Here is a 23,498-nt window from a genome sequence, read left to right on the forward strand (position 1 = left end):
GGAACACTTCTTTTCCTTGGCCGTGTGCCTTTGCGCTGCGAACTATGTCCTTAAATCTAGAATACCAACTAGCCCATCAACTAACTCTACTGAATGACCCTAACGGAATGCTTTTGGAGAGGGTTTATTTGAGGAACCGAGTGACGTTGTCTGGACCCTACCAAATACCATAAGATGGGCACTTATATAAAAGCTGTTTGTGTCGGTTGCTGCTGCTAAGATACCGCAGTGTGGGGGTTGAAAGATGAGGAAGACTAGTTTTATCTGTGCTGTCTTTTTGATTGGTGAGTGTTGAAGCGTATTGGATTGCTATGTCTTTATGAACTTAGTAGCTTCATATAAAAAATAATGAATGAGTATCTGTGAATTAAATATACCGATTTGTTGAGTATGGAAGGTAGAACTAGCATATTTGTTTCTTTCGCTCCAGCTCTGGAACTGTCGCTGTTACAGTGTTGACTTTCGCGCTGTTGACACCAGCAAAAAAGCGCGTCTCCAGTACTACTGCCCCTTTTCATCTGGGTCGTTACAATCACGATTAAAATTGTATGATGGGGAAACCAGGTCACTTGTTTCCCAGCATTATGTTTTCATATGCGCGCTACCTGCTTACCTTGGAATAACTAAGTTTAACGTGCATGCCTGCCGCTGTTCATCCTATTATTTTACTCACTACAAGCCCAACATGAATCATGCGGCCAAGAGTGCACATTTTTCCCACATGATGTTCACCCTTCTAGGCCAACTAGGTAATAATATTTTTCAGAGTAAGGACTGTTTAACGCCGTCAGGAGCCTAAACTGCATTCAACCGAATAAGATTCTTCAAATAGCAGCTGTTAAAAAAACGACTTCTCATAAGCTCTGCTGTTTCAAGAGCTTAAGATCAGACGGCTATTGCTACCACTCTCTCCATTAATGCACCTGCCCAACAACAAGGTTTGTGAGTCTCATTGTGGCTGCTTATACACTGATTTTAAGTGTGCCGTAAAGAATGGGAAGTGCCCATTTCATGTGGTGCTTTGTCTATTGTTTGGCAGAAAATGCGCGATCGATCATCACAATGTGGCTTCTTTAGAGGTAAACACTCAATAAATATTTAGTTTTTTTTTTTTAATTTGCGTGCATATAAACCTACTGGAAAACAAAATTTGATTTTTCATTCTGGAGTAAACTATTCGACAACAAAATGATGTATTGGTTCACTTTGGCGAAGGTCGCGGCGCAGTCGACTTCTAGGCAGAATACATCTTTTTGTTCAGACCATGGCCAAAAACAATATGGAGCTCACACTTCCAATATTCCGCAAAATCGATTAGGTGCTTTTTATAATCTTCAAAGAACGGCTTTTCAGTGATGTAGCATGGCCATTTATCCTTATAAATGAGTGATTCTTTCTCAACGCAGTGATTTACACGACGTGCGGAACGTGGCAGATTCGAAGTCGCCCACACAATCATCGTCTCAAATTGTGGTGATGTCGCACGCCCAGGTGGACTAACTCTCAGTGGCAAGCAGGCGAATTAAATCATTTTACGCACTGAGAGAGCAAGCTTTTATAGCAATGTGTGATGTATAAAACTATTCCTGCTCAAAAATATTCCGTCTAGAACTGGAAAGCCCAAGGAGAATAGAAAACTTACGACTCTTGCGTTGAACTGACAAATCTAGATAACGATAGACGAATCTTCGCCGTTAATGAACCTATTGTTGTGCAATCTCAACATTCTGAACACAAAAAGTGCGTACGAGTTGTTTTATTGCTCAAGCAATAGTTGATTTAAGGCCAGCCGCGAGACACATTTTGCGTTACATAGATATGCATGGGTGCTAGTGAAACGCTAGATAGTATTAAATTAGAGCGTGATTTTTCAGTATTGTCTTGCAAAACTCGCAGAAGAGGTGGCGACAACTACGAAAGTGAAAGCACACCACGATATTCCCTGCCCAGGCCAGTTTATATTATTGTTTCATAGTCCACTATAAAAAACAATAAAGAAACGCGTAAACGGCGATATTTACGTCCTATCGACCGTTATATCTTATGCGCTGCCATTTTGCGTATGTGGCGCTCTAGAGCCCAAGTTAAGCACAACCGCCGTGCTGGTTTGTGTGGTCCCATCTGGGAAGCAGGCGACAAGTAGCGCACATCGGCATTTCGGAGATTTCGCGTGCAAAGTTTCGCTTTTTGGATGTACTTGGCTGAAAGAAAAAAAGCTTTTAAGCAGCACCCAAGCCGTTCGGTCAGAAGTGACCAAAATATATGCACCTGATCGGGTCGGCTGAAGGTTACAAGCCTGCTTACAATTCGTGTGTAACTTTTAGGTGCCACAGAGATGCGGTGACGCGCCACTGGCCGCGAGGGCGGTGAAGCAAGCAAGGCAGGACAGCTTTCGATCTACTTTTTATCCTTTTATGATTTCTGGAGACGGGCTACCGTAATAATCTGAGCAATCAAAGGAAGCGAATGTAGCTGTTTCATGTCATGCTTAGAAGCAATGCTAATCGCGCTACATTTGGTTGTTCAGGCAATCATTCATATACTGTTTGTTGCTTGAGCGGCTACGCAGGAGTTTTCACACCGCAACTGGGGTTCTATTCATAGGAATCCGTTATCCATTTAGGATCCATTTACTCTGCCCTAGGCTACTTTGTTGGGTGACAAGCGCCCACTACCAGGCAGTTCTCTTAAATTATAACCGTACCGCGAGCATCACAGCCATGAAAACTAATCTTTCCCTCCCATCCTTACAATCTCGCAGGAAAATCAATGCCTAACTCTATTCCACAAGATATATCATCACGACACGCTACACGACGACTTCATCTCACCACCATAATACATTTCCCGTAGCATCGATCACAGTTAAAGGTTGGAAGCGCTAAATGCTGTACCAAAGCTTTATTTCGGTCTTCCTTCCCCGGACATTCGTCGAGTGGAACCGTATTTCCTCCTACATTGCAGCTATTGAAGATAACCAGCGTTTTCTTGATGCACTAGCTAATTTTGTATATTCTTAAAGAAATTGAGTTCGCGCTCTTATAACAATAACTGTGTTGTATGTACTGTTGTATCCTATGTAGCCTACTCCCCTCTGTAATGCTTTTTGCCCTGAGGGTACAACGAATAAAAGAAATAAATCAGATTTCAGCATTGCCTACATGCCTAAACCGTCGGTTTGCTAGTATGTGCGGGGAGTGGCGATGACTGTTGTCGACGGCGGGAGCTGCTATCCTGCAATTTCTTTGAATGGCTGCTAGCTGCGTCTGTCTGATGCTGCCGTCATGCTGCCATTCAGATAAAACGAAAAATGGACTAATTATGAAATAGTGACGTTTAATTATGTCCCATAATGATCTCAGTGAAAGTTGTCTTATCAACAATTATATCCCATTGTCGTTGAAAGATGTGCTTACTTCAAGAAATCGCTGCTGTTCCTTTGACTATATTCCCCATAATTATTGGCAGCAAAAGCTTACGAGATGCGTTTTTAAAAATTTATTGTAGCGCTGTTTCACTAAATATTAGGTTGACAACCAATTTATTAGGCATCGTTCTCTTCAAGTGGGATATGCTCTTTCGTACTTTCATAACCCTCGGGTGAATGCATTGAAATAGTTTATCTTTCCCAGGCGGCATTTCGTAAAAATTTGCAGCAAAGAATATTATCCCAAAGGCTGCCGTTGTTGCACTGGTATTAGGGTTTTTCCGGTCCCTTCCCTACTAACGCAGTGTTTGGAACTTGCGCGAAAGGCTACCAAGGCGAAACACTTTCGGTTGGGCGTTGAAATTCAGAGGCTGCTCTCTTCGCCCAAATGAAAGAGTTGCAGCTGAAACAGCGTAAAGTGACACACGCACATACCACCGCTGTTAACATTTTATTTTCTGTTAATCATCTCCTTTTGGTTGGTATTTTCTCGTTAATTCGAACAACACATAAAGAAAATGATTTTGTTACCCGCGACACCTCTTAGCAGCTGAACTGCGGCCGGCGGAAGAAAGGAGCGAAAAGAAAGAACAGGGCTGGGCTTTGTAAAAGACGTAGAAAATGTAAAAAAAGACTGTAAAAATAGTGAATCGTTCGCATCAATAATCAGCTTAGACACTTCTCGGCTATTTAAGACGCTTTGCCTGCAAATAACTGCGCAACGCGTGTGCTTTCTCTGTTGAATGCCCTGGCGCCCCCGCTGCTATCCCCCCGTCCCCACATACAAGAGAGGAGGAACGGCGCCGTGCGCTCCGGTTCGAGGCTATTTTACTTCTCGTCGGGAAAACGGCCTATACAAAAGCAGGGAATCATCGGCAAGGCGCGCTGCTGGTAGTGTTGCTTGCTTATCGAGCCCATATAGTCACGAAAGAGTCGATTTTGGGCGCACCTGCGAGCATTTCCACAAGCTACATGGCATTATTTGCATATTAGACACCTTCATATTACTTAAAGGCTCACCCACGTCACCTGTACTAATTAAGAAGTGCTCTCGCGCTGATGTGGAGATAGCAGTATATAGTGAGGAAATAGCCACCCTCTTTTTAAGCCAAATTTCCCAATTTCCTTCGAGCTCCTGTCTGCAGCACGATTGTACCCATTATGTTAGCCTCTTTCCTTCGGCCTCTCAATATTCAGTTAAATGTACAAGTGGATGATCACGTTCACGTCAGAAAAGAGAGCGCCTCCTACAGGGTGGGAATATTGCCGCCTGCGCATATAGTTGTAGCGTTGGCGAGCAGTTTAATCAGAACTTTGCTCTAAAACATCATTCCACCCGTAAAACTGGTGATGTGGCAGATGCTGCAGCAGTGTAGAAAGAGTCTCGCATATCTCGAGAGGGGCTACAATCTTTAAAATCTGGGAGCATATATATAGGGTGTCTAAGCTAACTTTAACCATGGGCTGAAAATTAAGCACATAAGATAGGAGAGAGAAATCACTTGTATACACCCCGTGCATCGTCTATACAGGCGCAACCGAAAGTCGCCTAGCAGCAGTTTTCAAAAGTCTGACGGGAGACCAGTTTCCGCGGCTCACGCATGCGGTGCGAATTGCCGATGTTCGCGGTGGCGATACATGTTTAACTTCTGCCGATTGTTTCTACGGTGACGAGAAGCATAAAATTATGGTTGACCTTTCCAATTCGGAAAAAAACTACAGAAAATTTTCTGATGTTACGACAGAATATCTGTGCGGTTTTTGGCGGGAAACCTATTGTGACAACAAAACATTCTGTAGTAACACCAGAAGTCCGTAGTCCGCAGAAAAACTACGGAACTACAGAAAAATCTGATGTTTAAGACAGAACTACAGGATATTTTGTCGTATTTTTTACAAAGTTCGGTAGGTTTTTTTCGACTGGGTTGTGTAAAAGCGAAAACAATGATGGTGATGCAGCCATTTGGGGGAGACTAATGCGTACACGCGCGAAGTGCCTCCTATTGCATTTTCCAATCGTATTTTTTGAGCCCTGCTTTACTGTTGATATGCTGCACCGACAGGTCAACTACTTCAACAGAATAATAGATCTTTTTCATTTGCTTTTCGTTTGCAACCTGTTTCAAAATGTGCTCATATGGTGACGCGCCTCGATCCAATATATGGGACATGCTGCGCCGTTCGCCATTGCACCGTGCTAGCACCACTTTTATAGCCATATTGCTTCATGTGCCGAATTCACAAGACTTTAATGCGATGTCTCTGAGGGTCCGTGTCGAAGAAAATTTGATGTCGTCGTTTGCGTTGGCCATGAACAAAAACTCTCGATGGAAAATTCAGAAGCAATTTGAAATGTTCCGTCTAACGCTACATTTCTCAAGGAACTTTTTTAACTACGGGACGATAATTGAGCGGAAATGAAAACGAAGCCAATTTTAAATGAGGGTGGAAGTCGAACCCAGGACTTTCGTGTTGCAAGAAAGACACGCTCATAGGTCGCGAAAGCTCACTGGTTCGAGCTGAATAAAGGCAGACCCATTGAATTCGTTATTCGAACGGGGTCAGAAAACGCGAATGCGGTCTGATCTTAATATGCGATATTTAAATAAGCGCCCTCACCTCCACTACGGCGTCTCTCATAGCCTTAGTCGCTTTGGGACGTTAAACCCCACAAACCAAACCATCATTATAAAGTCTCCTGCCCCGAGAGGCGGCGCATTCGTTACGGCATTCGACTACTGTTCAATAAGTACTTTCTTCTGGGCGAGTTGGTTAATATTAGCAAAAGGTAAAAGACTTGCGCAAAAAGCAGATGAAGAAAGAGACGTGACAACGTCTCTTTCTTCATCTGCTTTTTGCGCGTCTTTTACCCTTTGACTACTGTTCCCAAGGATCCGGGATCGAATCCCGGCCTCGGTGGCCGCTTTTCGATGGAGGCGAAAAGCAAGGCACCCGTATGCTGTGCGATGTCAGTGCACGTTAAAAAACGCCAGGTGGTCGAAATTCCGCGGCTGCGTTTCGATGGAGGCGAAACGAAGTGACGTCCGTGTGCTGTGCGATGTCAGCGCACGCTAAAGATCCCCAGGTGGTCGAAATTACTCCGTAGCCCTCCACTACGGCTCCCCTTTCTCTCTATCCACTTTCACTCCCACCTTAATCCCTTCCCTTACGGCGCGGTTCAGGTGTCCACAGAGCAAGTGTGACAGATACTGCGCCTTTCCCTTCCTATGAACCAACCAACCAACCAACCAAATTCCGCAGTCCTCTACTACGGCGTCTCTCATAGCCTGAGTCACTTTGGGACGTTAAACCCCACAAACCACGATTAAAGTATCCCAAACAGGCTTAGCTGTAACGATTGATTGGATCGTGGTGATGACAATTAGTGTATACAGTCGGAAGTGGGGGAAACGCGATGAAGCGACTGCTTACAACCTACACTTTGGAAAATTTGTGCGCTTAGGTAAAAGAACCGAATATTTAGAAAAGCGGCTTTTAACAAGCCCTGCTTATAGGCCATAAATGCATATATCATGCGCTTCGAGCAAACTGTTTATTGCAATAAATCTCGTACTTGACGCTCATCAAACCAGTCCTTACTTTTCACTGAGGACATATGAACAATTTGAAAAATTAATTCTAGAGGGCACTTTGGACCACTAAAGTGTGATGATGCAAAAGCAATTATAGCGCGGTGGATCATAGCACTCCCCTATGGCACCTCTATCTCCCTCTTTTCTTTCTCTACCACCTTCCTCCCTTTCCCTTTACGGCGTGGTACATTTGTCCGCGTAGAATTGTGTCAGATACTGCGCCTTTTCTATCCTGTAAATCAATTTCAAACACCGCTGATGCCTGCTGTACTAGGGTTTCGTAGGCGTCCGCGAAGGATTATGACCGATACTGCGCCTTTTCTATATTGTAAATCAATTTGAAATGTCACTGATGCCTGCTGTACTAACACCTCCTAAACATCTGGGTCTGCTTGTGTTTGCTGTGTGCTGCGGTGTTCGAGAAAGCGCCATATGAAAGGCACCGCACAGACGCCTGAATCGGATGCCCGGCGGGGTCAGCTTCGTCTATGCATGAATCGCCTGGTGCCGTCATGACCTGTCGTGACGGTACATCGCGCGCCCCGTGTCGAACAGAGTCAGCATTTCGTTGAACGCGCCAAAGTTCACCGGCGTTCTATAATTCGTTTACCAGAAAGTAAAGGCGCAGTATCTGTCAAGTGTGACAGTTACTGCGCCTTTCCCTTCCTGTGAACCAATTTATTATAGTATCTGTCAGTTATAACTGATTGATGGGCTAGTTGGTGTATAGTCACATAAAGGAAAAGGTTATTAGCGCAACAAAAAGACACAAATAGGCAGAAATAGACACACAGGACTGGCGCTGACTCCAACTTTTTTCTCGGAACACCATATACAAACAACTTCTTTAACATCTAAATGCTCCCACAAAGTCAGCAACATATCCATAGCCTCGTATATAAAAAGACGGTTCAAAATGTATTAGTGAATCATCTCTCTCGCTGCATAGTTGTGAAGGTCCACTGATAAATGTTGTTAGGTACTGTAGACCTAAATTTCTATGCATATGTTGCTGACTTTGGGAGCATTTGGAAGTTGAAAGTTTGTATGGGGTGTTTCGAGAAAGAAGTTGGAGTCAGGGCCTGTCCTGTGTGTCTATTTGCGCCTATTTGTGAGCGTCTTTTTGTTGCGCTATTAACCTTCAGTGGCTGCATCTGTCACTCGCGGAATTCCGCTATCATTCTCAATGTAGACAAGGCGAATTATGAAGAGCATTTCACGATCAGGGGCGTGGCGCAGCCAAATTCATAATCAGATTTTACAAAAAGAATATTACTCGACAAGCACACAACATGGGCTAAAAACCACGCGAGCTCGGACTGCGTCATCCATTAAAATTCAGGCATGTGCAGCAACGTTTCAATTCTCGGAAGCCACCCTTGGTCTTGTGTCTTGAAAACATCTATAACGCTCACGTTGGGCTGGGGATTCAAGGGATAGAGGTTAGGATTAATAATTTATTTTTAAATCTCGCTTTCGAAAGCTTAACACTATATGCTGACAGCTCCTGCTGACATTGCTCAGAGCTTAAAGGCCTTCGCCTTAATATGCGGCACTTTGCACTTGCCGTGTAGCTGCGCCGCTGCTCCTTTTTGGTTTTGCCCCTTTAGAGCAATGAACCTCTTTTGCAGTAAAGACTTTGGAGAAGTGCCGTGTGACCGGGGTGTAACATTTATTGTCTAAAAACAGAACATTTACCAAATTAGCAAAAATGCTAAATTATATTTACATATTTGAAATTAAATATATCTTGTGGTGCGCCATATGGCTAGGATTTATATTTGAGTGATTTTTCTTGCCTACCTAACATTTTTATTTTTAACATTTAGCTAAAGTTAGCTTAGACCTCCTGTAGTGCTTACTGATTACAAGAAGTGATTTATCACTCCCATTGTAAAAGGATAAAACTTTGAATAAATGTTATTTATGCAAGCTGATGATAATTAGCATATATAGGTGATTTCTGGCACTCTTGTTCCATGCCTTTTATTAGAACTGAATATTCTACAGCCGCCGAGAATGAGCTTTGCTGACTTGGAACCAAGGTAGCGTGCTATCGAACACTGCTCCCATGTTTTGCAAGTAGCTGCTTTGCTTTCTTCGCTTTGCTCTTCCTTTCCTGCCAGTGCTTCCTGGCTTTTTTATGACAGGCGAGCCATGAACTGATAAATACCAAAATGGATGTAATCGCATAGTAGTTGCTTTTAATTTCTTACACGTCTGAGGAATCAAATGGATAATCTGATGTTCTGCCTACTTAGAAACGTTTAAAACACCCATTATGTCTAAACTCTAGAGAGAGATTCTGGGGCAGCAATCAATTCATATTGAACATTATCTAATGGCGCTGTAGCTTAATCGATCAATTTTGGTTAGATAATAAATGGGTCTTTACACGTCTTGTGAGAGTTTTATTATGCATATTTATGCCAATCATTATGGGATCCTCACAAGAACTCTAACGAAAGTTTGCCAATTGATATTTTGAATTTATGCTAAATGGTCACTTGCTCTTTTTGTTTCCATCTATCTAGGACTAACAACTATGAGCGATGGAGCATTCTCCGGTAAGTTGTAAGGACACTCAAAATATATGCTGAGTGCTGCATGCCCTAATATAAGTACCGGTTATAACTCTGCAGTAAGAGCATTGCATATGTGACTTAATTATAAGCAATGTTGGTCATAATATAATCCCTGCTCGTAAGACACTTTAGAAGCTATTTAATTCACACAACACACCTTCAGGGCAAACAATGGCTTAGGTTATATGCATCAGCCAACGCGTTCACGGGTATTGATGCTGAATGCGAGTGCTGGACACACTTCCCATATCCACACACCTTTTCATCGACATTATACTTGCTTGTATGCTCAGAATTGTTACCTAACTAGAATAGATTTTTACCCCATTGTAATTTTGCGGCCACATCTAAAAACAAAGCGCTGCTTTCCTCTTTTTTGATCTGTAGCTTGTGGAACACAAAGCCTTTTATATATTTTAATAGGATTTCAACGAACTTAGAAGTGTGCGCTAACAATTCATACGCTACCATTCATGTTTCCGTAGTTTGCCTGCCTGGGCGTAAATGTTGCACTGACACAGGTGCCCACTGTCAATGCTAAAAGCTACTTTTTCCCAAGTCCCAACGCTGATGGGGGTTCTGAATTAAAGCTTTAATTACCACAGTAAAAGATAGAAATATGTTGAAAACAATAACAGAGCCGATATTGGGTAATTTAGACCATTTTGTGATCTTCAATGAGCACTAGCATCGCACAGCGCACGGAAGCATTTTGTAGCGAAAGCTACATTGCCACAAACTCGCTTGAGGGAGGGGTTTAAGGGTGGAAGTTCCTGGCCCTACGGGACTGGGGCGGTAGGTCAACGCCGCTTGCGGCGCGGGCGTGCCAGCCACAGATTTTCATCTGTTTTAGGCCGTCATTGCACCTGCCACTGCTTCGGTGGTGGATGACGGCTGTTGTTGCGGCGCGCGTCTTTCTCTCCCTCTACTTTTTCGTTTCTTCTCTGTTTTCTCTTCTGTCCGCACGAGGCAGCGGAAGTGGCTCAGCTGCAGAGCCTAGACAGTTGTTAAATTGGTTCACAGGAAGGGAAAGGCGCAGTAACTCTCACACTTGCCCTGTGGACACCCGAACCGCGCCGTAAGAGAAGGGAGGAAGGTGGGAATGAAAGTGGAGAGAAAGAGGAGCCGTAGTGGAGGGCTACGGAGTAATTTCGACCACCTGGGGACCTTTAACGTGCGCTGACATCGCACAGCACACGGACGCCACTTCGTTTCGCCTCCATCGAAACGCAGCCGCCGCGGTCGGGTTCGAACCCGGGAACTCCGGCACAGTAGTCGGGCGTCTTACCACTGCACCACCCCGGCGGGGCACCTAAACAGAGCCAGTAGCAGGCCCGTGCATTTTCTTTTGCTTCTTCCTACAGCCACAGCCACAACAACAAAAACAACAACAACACGGAATGAGCGACAAGCAGCACCGATGGCTGTCGGCGCCACCGCTTCTGCGTCCCCCATGCTTCAGCTTTCGCTTCACACTAGGTTTACCTGAAGTTAAACCACAGCCTTTTTTGTGTGGCCTCTACCGAAACGCAGGCGCCGGCAGTCGGGATCGCGCTCGAGTAGTACTTAGGAGTAATTAGTTCACAGGAAAGGAAAAGTGCAGTATCTGTCGCACTTGCTCTGCGCCGGACACGCGCCGTCAGGGTAATGTCGTTTTATTGCGAAAGCAATACTACCCCAGGTTTCGAGCCTTCAACGTAGTGTGCCCCGCCGGGGTGGCGCAGTGGTAAGACGCCCGACTACTGTGCCGGAGTTCCCGGGCTCGAACCCGACCTCGGCGGCTGCGTTTCGATGGAGGCGAAACGAAGTGGCGTCCGTGTGCTGTGCGATGTCAGTGCACGTTAAAGATCCCCAGGTGGTCGAAATTACTCCGTAGCCCTCCACTACGGCTCCCCTTTCTCTCTTTCCACTTTCACTCCCACCTTCCTCCATTCCTTTACGGCGCGGTTCAGGTGTCCACAGAGCAAGTGTGGCAGTTACTCCACCTTTCCCTTCCTGTGAACCAACCAACCAACCAACCAACCAACCAACGTAGTGTGGTCCGGTAGTTACGCTTTACACCACGTGACTACTGACGTCATACCAGCGCGAGAGCTGGGCTACCAAGTCGGCTCTTCAGCGTAGCGTGGCTTGCAGCCACGCCGGGCGTTTTGCGCTTTCCCACTAGGTGCGCTGTAGTCGAACAGGTGGTGTGACGTTATAAGCGAGGCGAAGGTGGGCTACCAAGTCGGCTCTTCAGCGTAGCGTGGCTCGTGCCACGCCGGTCGTTTCGCACTTTTCCACTAGGTGCGCTGTAGTCGAACAGGTGGTGTGACGTTATAAGCGAGGCGAAGATGGGCTACCAAGTCGGCTCTTCAGCGTAGCGTGGCTCGTGCCACGCCGGGCGTTTCGCACTTTCCCACTAGGTGCGCTGTAGTCGAACAGGTGGTGTGACGTTATAAGCGAGGCGAAGATGGGCTACCAAGTCGGCTCTTCAGCGTAGCGTGGCTCGTGCCACGCCGGGCGTTTCGCACTTTCCCACTAGGTGCGCTGTAGTCGAACAGGTGGTGTGACGTTATAAGCGAGGCGAAGATGGGCTACCAAGTCGGCTGTTCAGCGTAGCGTGGCTCGTGCCACGCCGGGCGTTTCGCACTTTCCCACTAGGTGCGCTGTAGTCGAACAGGTGGTGTGACGTTATAAGCGAGGCGAAGATGGGCTACCAAGTCGGCTCTTCAGCGTAGCGTGGCTCGTGCCACGCCGGGCGTTTCGCACTTTCCCACTAGGTGCGCTGTAGTCGAACAGGTGGTGTGACGTTATAAGCGAGGCGAAGGTGGGCTACCAATTCGGCTCTTCAGCGTAGCGTGGCTCGTGCCACGCCGGGCGTTTCGCACTTTCCCACTAGGTGCGCTGTAGTCGAACAGGTGGTGTGACGTTATAAGCGAGGCGAAGGTGGGCTACCAAGTCGGCTCTTCAGCGTAGCGTGGCTCGTGCCACGCCGGGCGTTTCGCACTTTCCCACTAGGTGCGCTGTAGTCGAACAGGTGGTGTGACGTTATAAGCGAGGCGAAGATGGGCTACCAAGTCGGCTCTTCAGCGTAGCGTGGCTCGTAGCCACGCCGCGCGTTTCGCGCTTCTCCCACTAGGTGCGCTGTGGTCTAACAGGTGGTAGGGTGCCTCGATGCACGCGCCCCCATCTGCTGCTCCGGAGGGCGCGAGGGCGCGCGCATCGAGGTACCCTAACAGGTGGTGTCGTCTTCCATTGAAGACACTTCATCTCTCTTGCTTTTGCCATCTCCTAGGCTTCATCATCATCATCATCATCATCATCATCATCATCATCATCATCCTGACTATACCCACTGCAGGGCGAAGGCCTCTCCTATATTTCTCACTTAACCCGGTTCTGTGCTAGCCGCATCCACTTGACCCCCGCGAATTTCGTAACCTCATCCGCCCATCTAACTTTCTTCCGCCCCCTGCTGCGCTTTCCTTCCTATAGGCTTAACTACAGCTAAGCCCCCTTCATGGATCACTGCCTTGTCGTGGCGGAGGGGCTTGCGAAACTCGATGAAGTCGTGAGCTCTGCTGTGTAGGGCCACCCATGATAGACAGGTCACGGCAGAGAGTTCTGACAAAATGTGATTCACTGTAGAAGGTAATGGCAACCCACTCCAGTATTTCCTGCCAAGAAAACCCTATGGCCAGTCACAATACCATTAATGATATGGCGCCAGAAGATGAGCGCCCCAGGTTGGAAGGCGTCCCACATGTTACTGGGGATGAACAAATGGCGATTCCTAGTAGCTCCAGGACGAATGAAGCGGCTGGGCTAAAGCCAAAAGGACGCTCAGTTGTGGATGTGTCGGGAAGCGACCGGAAAGTCCGATGTTGCAAGGAGATGTATCACATAGCAACATGGAATGTAAGATCTATGACGCAAGGTAAACTGGATATCGTCAAGCGAGAAATGGACAGATTGAACATTGATATCTTGGGTATCAGCGAGCTCAAGTGGACCGGAATGGGAGAATTTAACTCCGGCGACCATTATGTCTTTTATTGTGGGCACGAATCCAAGAGAAGGTATGGGGTCGCTCTCATAGTAAACAGAAGAATGGGCAAAGCAGTGCTAGGGTACAACCCCAAAAACGACCGAATGATTTCACTTCGGATCCAAGGTCACCCTTTCAACATAACAGTTATCCAAGTCTATGCACCGACCACATACTGCTGAAGAAGCTGACGTTGAGAGATTTTATGCGGACCTACAATGCCTTTTAGACCGCACTCCATCATCAGACGTCGTTTTTCTCATAGGAGATTGGAATGCCAAGGTAGGGAGTGAAGAAATATCCGGAATTACAGGCAAGTTCGGTCTTGGTGAGCCAAATGAAGCTGGGCAGAGGCTAGTAGAGTTTTGTCAAGAAAACAACCTGACCATAGCGAATACTCATTTTCAACAGCACAAGAGGCGCCTGTACACATGGACTTCACCGGATGGTCTGTACAGGAATCAGATCGATTATATTCTTTGCCGGCAGAGATGGAGAAGCGCTATACAAGCAGTAAAAACAAGGCCTGGGGCCGATTGTGGCACCGATCATCAGCTTCTTGTTGCCAAGATTAAGCTTCGATTGAGGAAAACGCAGAAAACTAGAAGGCCTTTCAGGTATAATCTGGATCAAGTTCCATTAGATATGCTGTGGAAGTGAGGAATCGATTTCAAGAATTAGATCTAGAAGACAAAGAGCCCGAAGAGATGTGGTCTGATGTTCGTGATATAATACAAGAAGTTGCTACTAAGGTAGTTCCAAAGCAAAAGAAATGCAAGAAAGCAAACTGGTTATCTGAAGAGGCTTTGCAAATAGCTGAGGAAAGGAGGATGGCAAAAGTTATGGGGGAAAGAGAAAGATACAAGGTTCTCAATGCGGATTTTCAGAAAATAGCAAGGAGAGATAAGAATGCCTTCCTGAACATACAGTGCCAAGCAGTTGAGGACAACAGCCAATTAAGGAACACAAGAGCTCTGTATAAGACAATCAAAGATATGAAAGGAAGCTTCTGTGCTAAGATGGGCGTGATAAAGGACAAACGAGGCAAGGACCTCACCGAAGCCGCAGAGATAAAGAAGAGGTGGCAGGAATACACAGAAGAACTGTACAAGAAGGACTCGAATGTGCAAACCCAACATAAGACGGTTGTGATAACTGATCTTGAGCCGGGCATCCTGAAGAGTGAAGTTGAATGGGCCTTAGCCAGCCTTGCTAAGAACAAAGCTAGCGGAATTGATAGCATTCCAGCTGAGTTGCTTCAAAACCTCAACCATGACGCTGTTAACATTCTGCATACATTATGTCAGAAGATTTGGACGACCCTGCAGTGGCCACAGGATTGGAGGAGGTCAGTTTACATCCCCATTCCAAAGAAAGGCAGTGCCAAGGATTGTTCAAACTACCGCACGATCGCGCTTATTTCGCATGCTAGCAAGGTGATGTTGAAAATCTTCCAAGGTAGGCTGCAGCAGTATGTGGATCGGGAGCTTCCGGACGTGCAAGCTGGGTTTCGCAAGGGCAGAGGAACTAGAGACCAAGTTGCCAACCTTCGCTGGATCATGGAAAAAGCAAGAGAGTTCCAGAAACCCATCTACTTCTGCTTTATTGATTACGCGAAAGCGTTTGACTGCGTAGATCACAGCAGATTGTGGCAAGCTCTCCAAGAGATGGGAGTTCCAATTCACCTCATCTGTCTCCTCAGGAACCTGTATGAAGGGCAAGAGGCCACAGTCAGAACTGGGCATGGCCTTACTGATTGGTTTCCGATTGAGAAAGGAGTGAGGCAAGGCTGCATACTGTCGCCCAGCCTATTTAACCTATATGCACAGTGCATCATGAGGAATGCCGGTCTGGACGAGTCTTCAGCTGGAGTGAAGATTGCTGGAAAACGTAACAACAACCTTAGATATGCGGGTGATACCACTTTAATTGCAGAAAGTGAAGCGGAACTCAAGAGACTTCTGATGCGCGTACAAGAAGAGAGTGAGAAGTTTGGGCTTAAACTGAACATTAAAAAGACAAAGATCATGGCGTCTTGCCCTATCAAGTCCTGGAGCATCAAGGGACAAGAAGTGGAAGCTGTGACAGATTTTCTCTTCTTGGGCTCCAAGATTACCTCGGAAGGAGACTGCAGCAATGAAATTAGGAGACGCCTGCTTCTGGGAAAGAGAGCAATGGTTAGCCTTGACCGCCTAGTAAAGAGCAGAGACATTAGTCTGCCAACCAAGATCCGTATAACTCGTGCTATGGTCTTTCCAGTTGTGATGTATGGATGCGAGAGTTGGACTGCGAAAAAGGCTGACCGCCGAAGAATTGACGCGTTTGAATTGTGGTGCTGGCGAAGACTCTTGAGAGTTCCTTGGACTGCCAGAAGATCAAATCAGTCAATATTGTCGACCATAAACCCTGACTGCTCATTGGAGGGTCAAATTCTAAAGTTAAAGCTCAGTTACTTTGGTCATCTAATGAGAAGAGAGGAGTCGCTGGAGAAAGATTTGATGTTGGGAAAGGTTGAGGGTTGCCGGAGAAGGGGTAGGCAGCGAACGCGATGGTTAGATGGCATCCTCGAGGCACTGCAGATGAAGTTATGTGATGTTAGGAAGATAGTGAGAGACCGGAAAGCGTGGCGTGACATGGTCAATAGGGTCACAAAGAGTCGGACACGACTGAACGACTGAACTGAACTGACAGCTAAGCCACTGTGAATGTTTTCCCCCGTTGTTGCGACTGAAGGAATAAGAAAAAGAAAATGCACGGACCTGCTACTGGCTCTGTACCTGAGCCACCTGCGCTGCCTCATGCGTACAGAAGAGAAATTAGACAAGAAAGAAAAAAAAAAAAGAGGAGAAAGACGCGCCCATTTTCCCCCGTGTTCAAGAATGCGGTATGGGAATATCAAGCTGATAAATCGTTATGAGGCGGTAGGAACACGTCACGGCTGAAGTATTACCCGAAGGCATTAAAATAGTCCACTTACTCCATCATCAATCCTCTTAGAAGGGCTTCACACTCACGAGCCGGTCTAGACAAAGCAGACAACCTGAAGGTACTGCATGCCTTTGAGCTCAGTCGCATTCTTTACGCTTCTCATTACCTGAACCTCTCCTGTGGTGACAAAGATAAAATCAACGCCTTAATCCGCATGGCTAACAAAGCAGCGCTTTACGTGCCGAAGAGCACAGGCACGGACAGGCTTCTAAATTAGGAATGCGCAACACTATACAAGAACTTATAGAGGCACATCTACACACACAATGGAGGCGATAAGCAAGGCGCCTGTGTGCTGTACGATGTCAGTGCACGTTAAAGAACCCCAGTTGGTCAAAATTCCGGAGTCCTCCACTACGGCGTCTCTCATAGCGTGAGTCGCTTTGGGACGTTAAGCCCCACAAACCTAACCAACCAACCAACGTTCACCTCGCTGACACAGAAACAGGAATACATATACTCGACACTCTCAGCATTCGCATACCCGCACACGCTGAAGAGTTCAGCCCTGTTCCTCGGGCCATGCGCGCAGCGCTTATTATTAAACTTTTCGATGGAGGCAAAAAGCAAGGCGCCCGTGTGCTCTGCGATGTGAGCGCACGTTAAAGAACCCCAGGCAGTCGAAATTTCTGGAGTCCTCCACTACGGCGTCTCTCACAGCCTAAGTCGCTTTGGGATGTTAAACCCCATAAACAAAACTATTATTAAACAACTTACTAGAAACATCCACGTAGAATGCCATCACTCCTGCCGCATCGCGCGAGCCAAAGCTCTTAATAAAGAGTATGGGACTTCAGAGGATGTGCGCTGCGTGGACGCCACGTGCAGTTCGGTTTGGTTTGGTTTGGTTTGTATGGTTTAACGTCCCAAAGCGACTCAGGCTATGAGAGACGCCGTAGTGGAGGAAATTACGAAGGAATAGAAGAAACCCTAAAACTAGCAGTGGACATCGTTACCGAATGCGCAGAGAGGGCGGGTCTATTCTGCTCCGCAACAAAATCAGAACTTCTGCTCATGTGCGATAAACCTGGCCCAAGTGGCCATACCCAAATTCGGGTGAACGTTAAGGGACAACTTATACCGGAGCTGTTCGTCATACGGGTTCTTGGAATTTACATCCAGAACAACAGCCGAAAAACACTCCCTCAATCGCCTTAAGGCTAGTGTCTCTCAGACAGTGCGTCTCATATGTCGAATCGCTAACCGGTACTCGGGTATAAAGGAAACTGACCCAGAAACGAAGCTGATCTGGATACTGTTTCGAGGCACTGTGCGCTGAAGACACCATGCGAAGTGCTGCTAATTACAGCTCGCAGCTTTACTGTGAGGCGGTGGGAGATCTTGCTGAAATCCTCCATGGTCGTGGCTTCTTTGCAAACATATTCTGCATATGCATCCTTCAAAATATGGCTTGCATCAAATACAAAATGCACGTTTTTGTTCAGTAAATAGAACACCTTGTATGTATAGCTTTGCAGTAAACTCTCCTTTTGAGGCCGCAAAACACACAGCGTTTTCGTGCTATATGTTCCGTAGCTCTTGAAGTTCGATAGATGTGACAAACATTACAGCCTCGACACTCTCCAACTCAATCCTGCACCATTCCTTGGACGGAATGGTGCAGCCACATTCTTTGGCGGTCCTGCTTCATCTGCGCCACTGCTGGAACGGCTGCTGCTTTGTTTCCACGCTCTCTTTTTTGGCACTTGCGTACTATCTAAAGCTCTCTTCTTCCTTTAATTTCTCTGTCATAGAGAAAAAAAAATTCTTTGTTTATGTCTGTGTCGCGGCGTGGATGAGGAAAGATATGCTGGGTAGCCTGGAAGCAGAGTTGGCACCGCGTTCGGAGCAAGCGACGGCCTCCCTCCCGGTATCCGCACATCTTCACAGTTGATTACATGCACGTAGTCACGTAGAATGAAGTGCAGCTCAAAATGACGCTTACATACCGCCGAAGAAACAGTGAAAGCCTTATCTTGTCTATGCAGATTGCATTCCCATTTCTTGCGGAGGTCTTATTCTTTTGGAGCCGCGAACAACAATACTTTGGGCCCTCTTCGGTAGCCAGTACGGCAGCCCGAGGCGAAACAGTGAGTGTGTCCGCCGCTTTGCCACACCGCGAGGAGCAGTGAATATGACGAAGATGCAAAACACACACGGTCAACACGAGAACATCGGGCCTTCACATGAAACTCGGGCACGAAGCCAAGAGATGGACACAAAACTACAGCTCTACCAAATGTAGCAGAGGTGGCAAAACGACTAAGTCTACGGAGCAAGGCCTGTGTCAGCACACGTCGGTAGCTAGCCGGCCGCGCTGCAGTAGTATGAGAGACCAGCAGCGCCCCTAGTGGCTTTTCAGACCGCAACGGGCCGCCAGAAAGCCATGCGCGCCTTGCCGGTCGTGCCACTATAATACATTCTCTTTCACTATATACATGTTAAAGCTATATTAAAGCCGCCTTAGAACCATCTAGGTAAACCATCTCAAGGTTGCTAGAAAAATCAGGAACAATACGGAAACAGTTCAGCTTGCCTACTCATTCAAGACTAATCTCGGCACATCTCTCGCCGATTTATTGATTTATTTGGCAGCTGCATCAATCCACTTCCTTTATGGGGCTTTCATACTTGGTCGTTTTCAGGTCTTTCGTCTCCCGGAAAAAGTACGGCGTAATTATGCAACTATCCTGCATAACTATTTTATCCTCTATTTGAAATGGTCGCTAATTAGAATTGTTTATTGTTTATTGTCCTCTAATTACGTTGAATGTCTGCTCTGGTGCAGGCTTTTATATACATATCCCTACTTCCCTCGTTTTTTCTGTTAACGCATTGCAGAAGTCTTCATTAAACGTTATTATGTTCAGCTTCAAATCTAAGCTAATTCGATGCCTAGCCATTCTATACTTACTATGACACCTTTTTGAGGATCTGCACAATATGCACGATTGTGGGTGAGCAGTACAACGGAAGTCCATTTCTTTTTGAGGTTCATGCAATTGCGTGACTTGCTCAAGTGTTATTATTTGGGAAATAAATTTTATTGGTCCGTACAATATTTCTCCAAACTATACTTATAGCTCCCTCCTGTTATTCTTATAGTCCATGTCATAGTTAACTACTGGCTAGTCTACAGCATGCTTTTAAATGCCATTGTATAGAAATCCTTCACCTGTCCATTGTACTCTGTTCTCACTTGCTTAATCACAAATTTCAATATATCCAATATGTTGCACAGATTTCCGCCGTCATATTTCATGAGTAAATTTTGTTGTGTATTAACTTATTAGGTTTTGTCAAGTGGTACGCCTTTGTGATTCAGCTGTGATATAATATGACACAATATGGATGATGTTTATATTGTGAGCTCTCCACGGATCTTCTTTCATTTGTACATACCATGATCTTCTTCTTCCTCTTGTACATACCATCATCATAGTCCCGCGGCGCCGGCTCTGGCGCGCGCTTGGGTTTTCTCCATCAGATTAAACGCTGACACGGCATACCTTGCCTTGCCTTCACGACCTTGCCGTCTGGACCTGGCCTTCTTTCACAAGTGGTGGAGGTGAAATTTGATCCCCTTGCTGCCTTGTGTCCTGCCTCTCGCTGGAGCTACGTTCCGGTCGCCGTTTAACAACTACCATCATCATGTCAACCGAGAGCAGTCCCGACCCGGCCGGACCCTCTACCTCGGCTACACCGCCGTCTGCGATGGTGCCCACACGACAACGCGACCCGCCGCTGTTCGCTGGTCGTCGCGACGAAGACGTCGATGACTGGCTTGACACTTATGAACGCTGCAGTGCCTACAACCGGTGGGATGATGCTTTGAAATTTTTGAACGTATCTTTCTACCTTATTGAGGTCGCCAGAAATTGGTTTAACCGCGAGCCCCACACCACAAACTGGCCCACCTTCAAGCAGCAGTTCCGACAGTACTTCGCCGACCCGGCTGTTCGGACGGAGATCGCAAGGAACAAGCTCGCTACCCGCCGTCAAGGTCCCGATGAGTCCTATGCGTCATACATTGAGGCCGTGCTGGCACTCTGTCGGCGTATCAGTCCCATCATGCCGGAATCTGAACGTGTGCACCATGTCTTGAAGGGAATCAATTCAATGGCTTATACCACCCTAGTTGCCCAAAATCCATCAAGTGTTGATTCCATTATAACGACCTGCCAACGCCTCGACCAGCTACAGTCCTCCCGATTGCAGCCCGGCTTCACTACTGCCCCGACTTCTACTGACCTCGATCTACGAGCCATGATTCGAGCGATAATCCGCGAGGAGCTCCAAGCCCTCAGCCCTTTCTGCCGGCACGGGTGCGATCATTCGTCTCCTCCTTCTAACGACGCCGGCCTCCGCCACATCATTAAAGAAGAGTTGGCCACTATCCATCACCCTGTCACACCTGATCCTCCTGCACCTCGCCCAGCACCGACTTACGCTCACGTCGCTGCATCCCCTCCTCCTTTTGTTCCCCCACCCCAAGCACCACCCTACAACCACATCAACGCCATGACGACAGCTCAACCGACGCCACCCTATTACGCACCTTGGCGCCCCTCTCGCCCAGTGTGCTATTATTGTGGAATTCGAAGACATATATCTCGCTTTTGTCGCCGACGCATTCAGAATGAGCGACGTGGTTATGACGCGTTCGAAAGTGACATACCTGCATATTATCAGCGACGACCAATTCCCAACCAACCTCGACGATTCTCTCCACCGCCGGTATCCTCGTCTGAACCAAGTGGGGCTCATGTATCCCGACGCCGGTCCCCTTCCCCATACCGCAGCTCTATTTCGCCACTTCGACCAGCAACAACTGTTCCTGTCCGTAATTCGGAAAACTAAGCGATGCAGTTTCCGGAGGAGAAACTGCAATTTGCGAACTTACAAAAAGTCCTCCTCATCGCCCGTACAATACGATTTCCGTTTTAGCTGAAGGATTCCCGGTCGAAGCTTTGATTGACACAGGAGCTGCACTTTCTGTTATCCATGCTGATTTGTGCCACCGTTTGCGGAAAGTAACGACACCATATGATGGACCTGAACTTTGTGGAGCAAATGGCGTCCCTCTGCACCCTTCAGCAAAATGTACAGTTCGAGTTTTTATAGACGGCGTCCGCCACCATGTGCAGTTTGCTGTGCTTTCACCGTGTGCGCATTTGATGATTTTAGGATGGGATTTTTTGTCAACCACTTCAGCGTTAATTTCTTGTGGCGACCGTGTCACCCATATGACAGACAGTGATTTTTCATCTGACATATCTGCACGGCATCATTTCCTCATTGCCGCAGCTGATACTGTATTGCCTCCTCAGTGCGAATCACTTATTACCGTTGTTTCCGAACACATCAGTGACGGTGATGTACTCATCGCACCATCTCATCGTCATCTTGCACGTGGAATCGCCTTCCCATCAAGTCTTGTACGATTCCGCAGCAGCTCAGCAATAGTAGCTGCCACGAACACTTCCCGTGAATCCCTCGTGCTGACTAAAGGAACTTCCCTGCCATGCATAGTGGATGCTCACCCTATATCCATGATGGTGCTCACTGCCCCGCTACCTCCGCAACGTGATTCATCGCAAGTCTCTCTTTCCATGCTGTCGAAGACAATCAATCCGAACCTCATGCCACACCAACGACAAGAATTGCTGCAATTGCGTCAAGCCCACCAAGCCATTTTTGATGCCACTTCCCCACCACTGGGACGGACTAGTGTTGCACATCATCGCATCCTTACCGAAGGTAATTCAATTGTGCGCCGACGACCTTATCGAGCTTCTCTCTCGGAAAGAAAAGTAATTGAAGAAAATGTCAATGACATGCTCCGTCGCGATATTATTCGTCCATCAACAAGCCCATGGTCCTCCCCAGTAGTATTAGTTAAAAAAAAGGACGGATCGGTACGATTTTGTGTTGATTATCGCGCACTCAACAAAATTACCCGCAAAGACGTCTACCCGATGCCGCGTATTGATGATGCCCTTGACTCTCTCCAAGGTGCCGAATATTTCTCGACATTGGACCTCCGCTCAGGTTATTGGCAAATACCTATGCTTGAGGACGACAAAGAAAAAACCACTTTCGCAACTCCCGACGGACTTTACGAGTTTAATGTTATGCCCTTCGGCCTTTGTAACGCACCCGCAACATTTGAAAGAATGATCGATACTGTACTTCGTGGTCTCAAATGGAGAACCTGTTTATGTTACTTGGATGACATTGTTATCTTTTCGTCAACTTTTACTGACCATCTCACGCGCCTGAATGAAGTCCTCACGTGTCTTGCTTCAGCGGGCCTTCAGCTCAACACCAAGAAGTGCCACTTTGCAGAGAAGGAAATTAAAATATTAGGACATCTGGTTAGCCATGACGGCATTCGCCCAGACCCTGAAAAAATAACCGCGGTCTTGAACTTTCCTCGTCCGCAACGGACTACAGATTTGCGCAGTTTCCTCGGCCTGGCGTCCTATTTCCGGCGATTTATAAGACATTTTGCAACTATTGCTGCGCCACTTCATGAACTACTTAAAGTGCGCAGCCCTTTCGTGTGGACTGAACAGTGCAGCACTGCTTTTAACGACCTAAAGCACGCCCTCACATCAGATCCAGTTCTTGCCCACTTCAGCGACAGCGCTCCTACCATCCTGCACACTGATGCCAGTGGTCACGGTCTTGGCGCTGTACTTCTGCAGCGCGATGAAACTTCACGTGAGAAAGTGATTGCCTTCGCCAGTCGGACCATGACTCCAGCTGAGAAAAACTACACCATTACCGAGCAGGAATGTCTCGCCGTCGTCTGGGCTGTTCAAAAGTTTCGCCCTTACCTATATGGTCGGCATTTCACTGTTGTGACCGAT

General features: G+C 46.9%; 1 protein-coding gene across 1 annotated transcript in view; it reads left to right on the forward strand.

The window, feature by feature from the left end:
• Positions 1-230: 230 nt before the first annotated feature.
• LOC146176112 (BPTI/Kunitz domain-containing protein 5-like) overlaps positions 231-23,498 on the forward strand; it is a 69,366-nt gene continuing 46,098 nt past the window's right edge. The window contains exons 1-2 of the mRNA XM_084580915.1: positions 231-284; positions 9,555-9,587. Coding sequence (XP_084437041.1) covers positions 245-284; positions 9,555-9,587 — 73 coding nt within the window. The 5' untranslated portion in view covers positions 231-244. The remainder of the gene's footprint in view (positions 285-9,554; positions 9,588-23,498) is intronic.

The sequence above is a fragment of the Amblyomma maculatum genome, chromosome 10 (genome assembly GCF_055883805.1).
Source record: "Amblyomma maculatum isolate TAMU_Amacu chromosome 10, ASM5588380v1, whole genome shotgun sequence".
In the NCBI taxonomy this organism is placed as follows: domain Eukaryota; kingdom Metazoa; phylum Arthropoda; class Arachnida; order Ixodida; family Ixodidae; genus Amblyomma; species Amblyomma maculatum.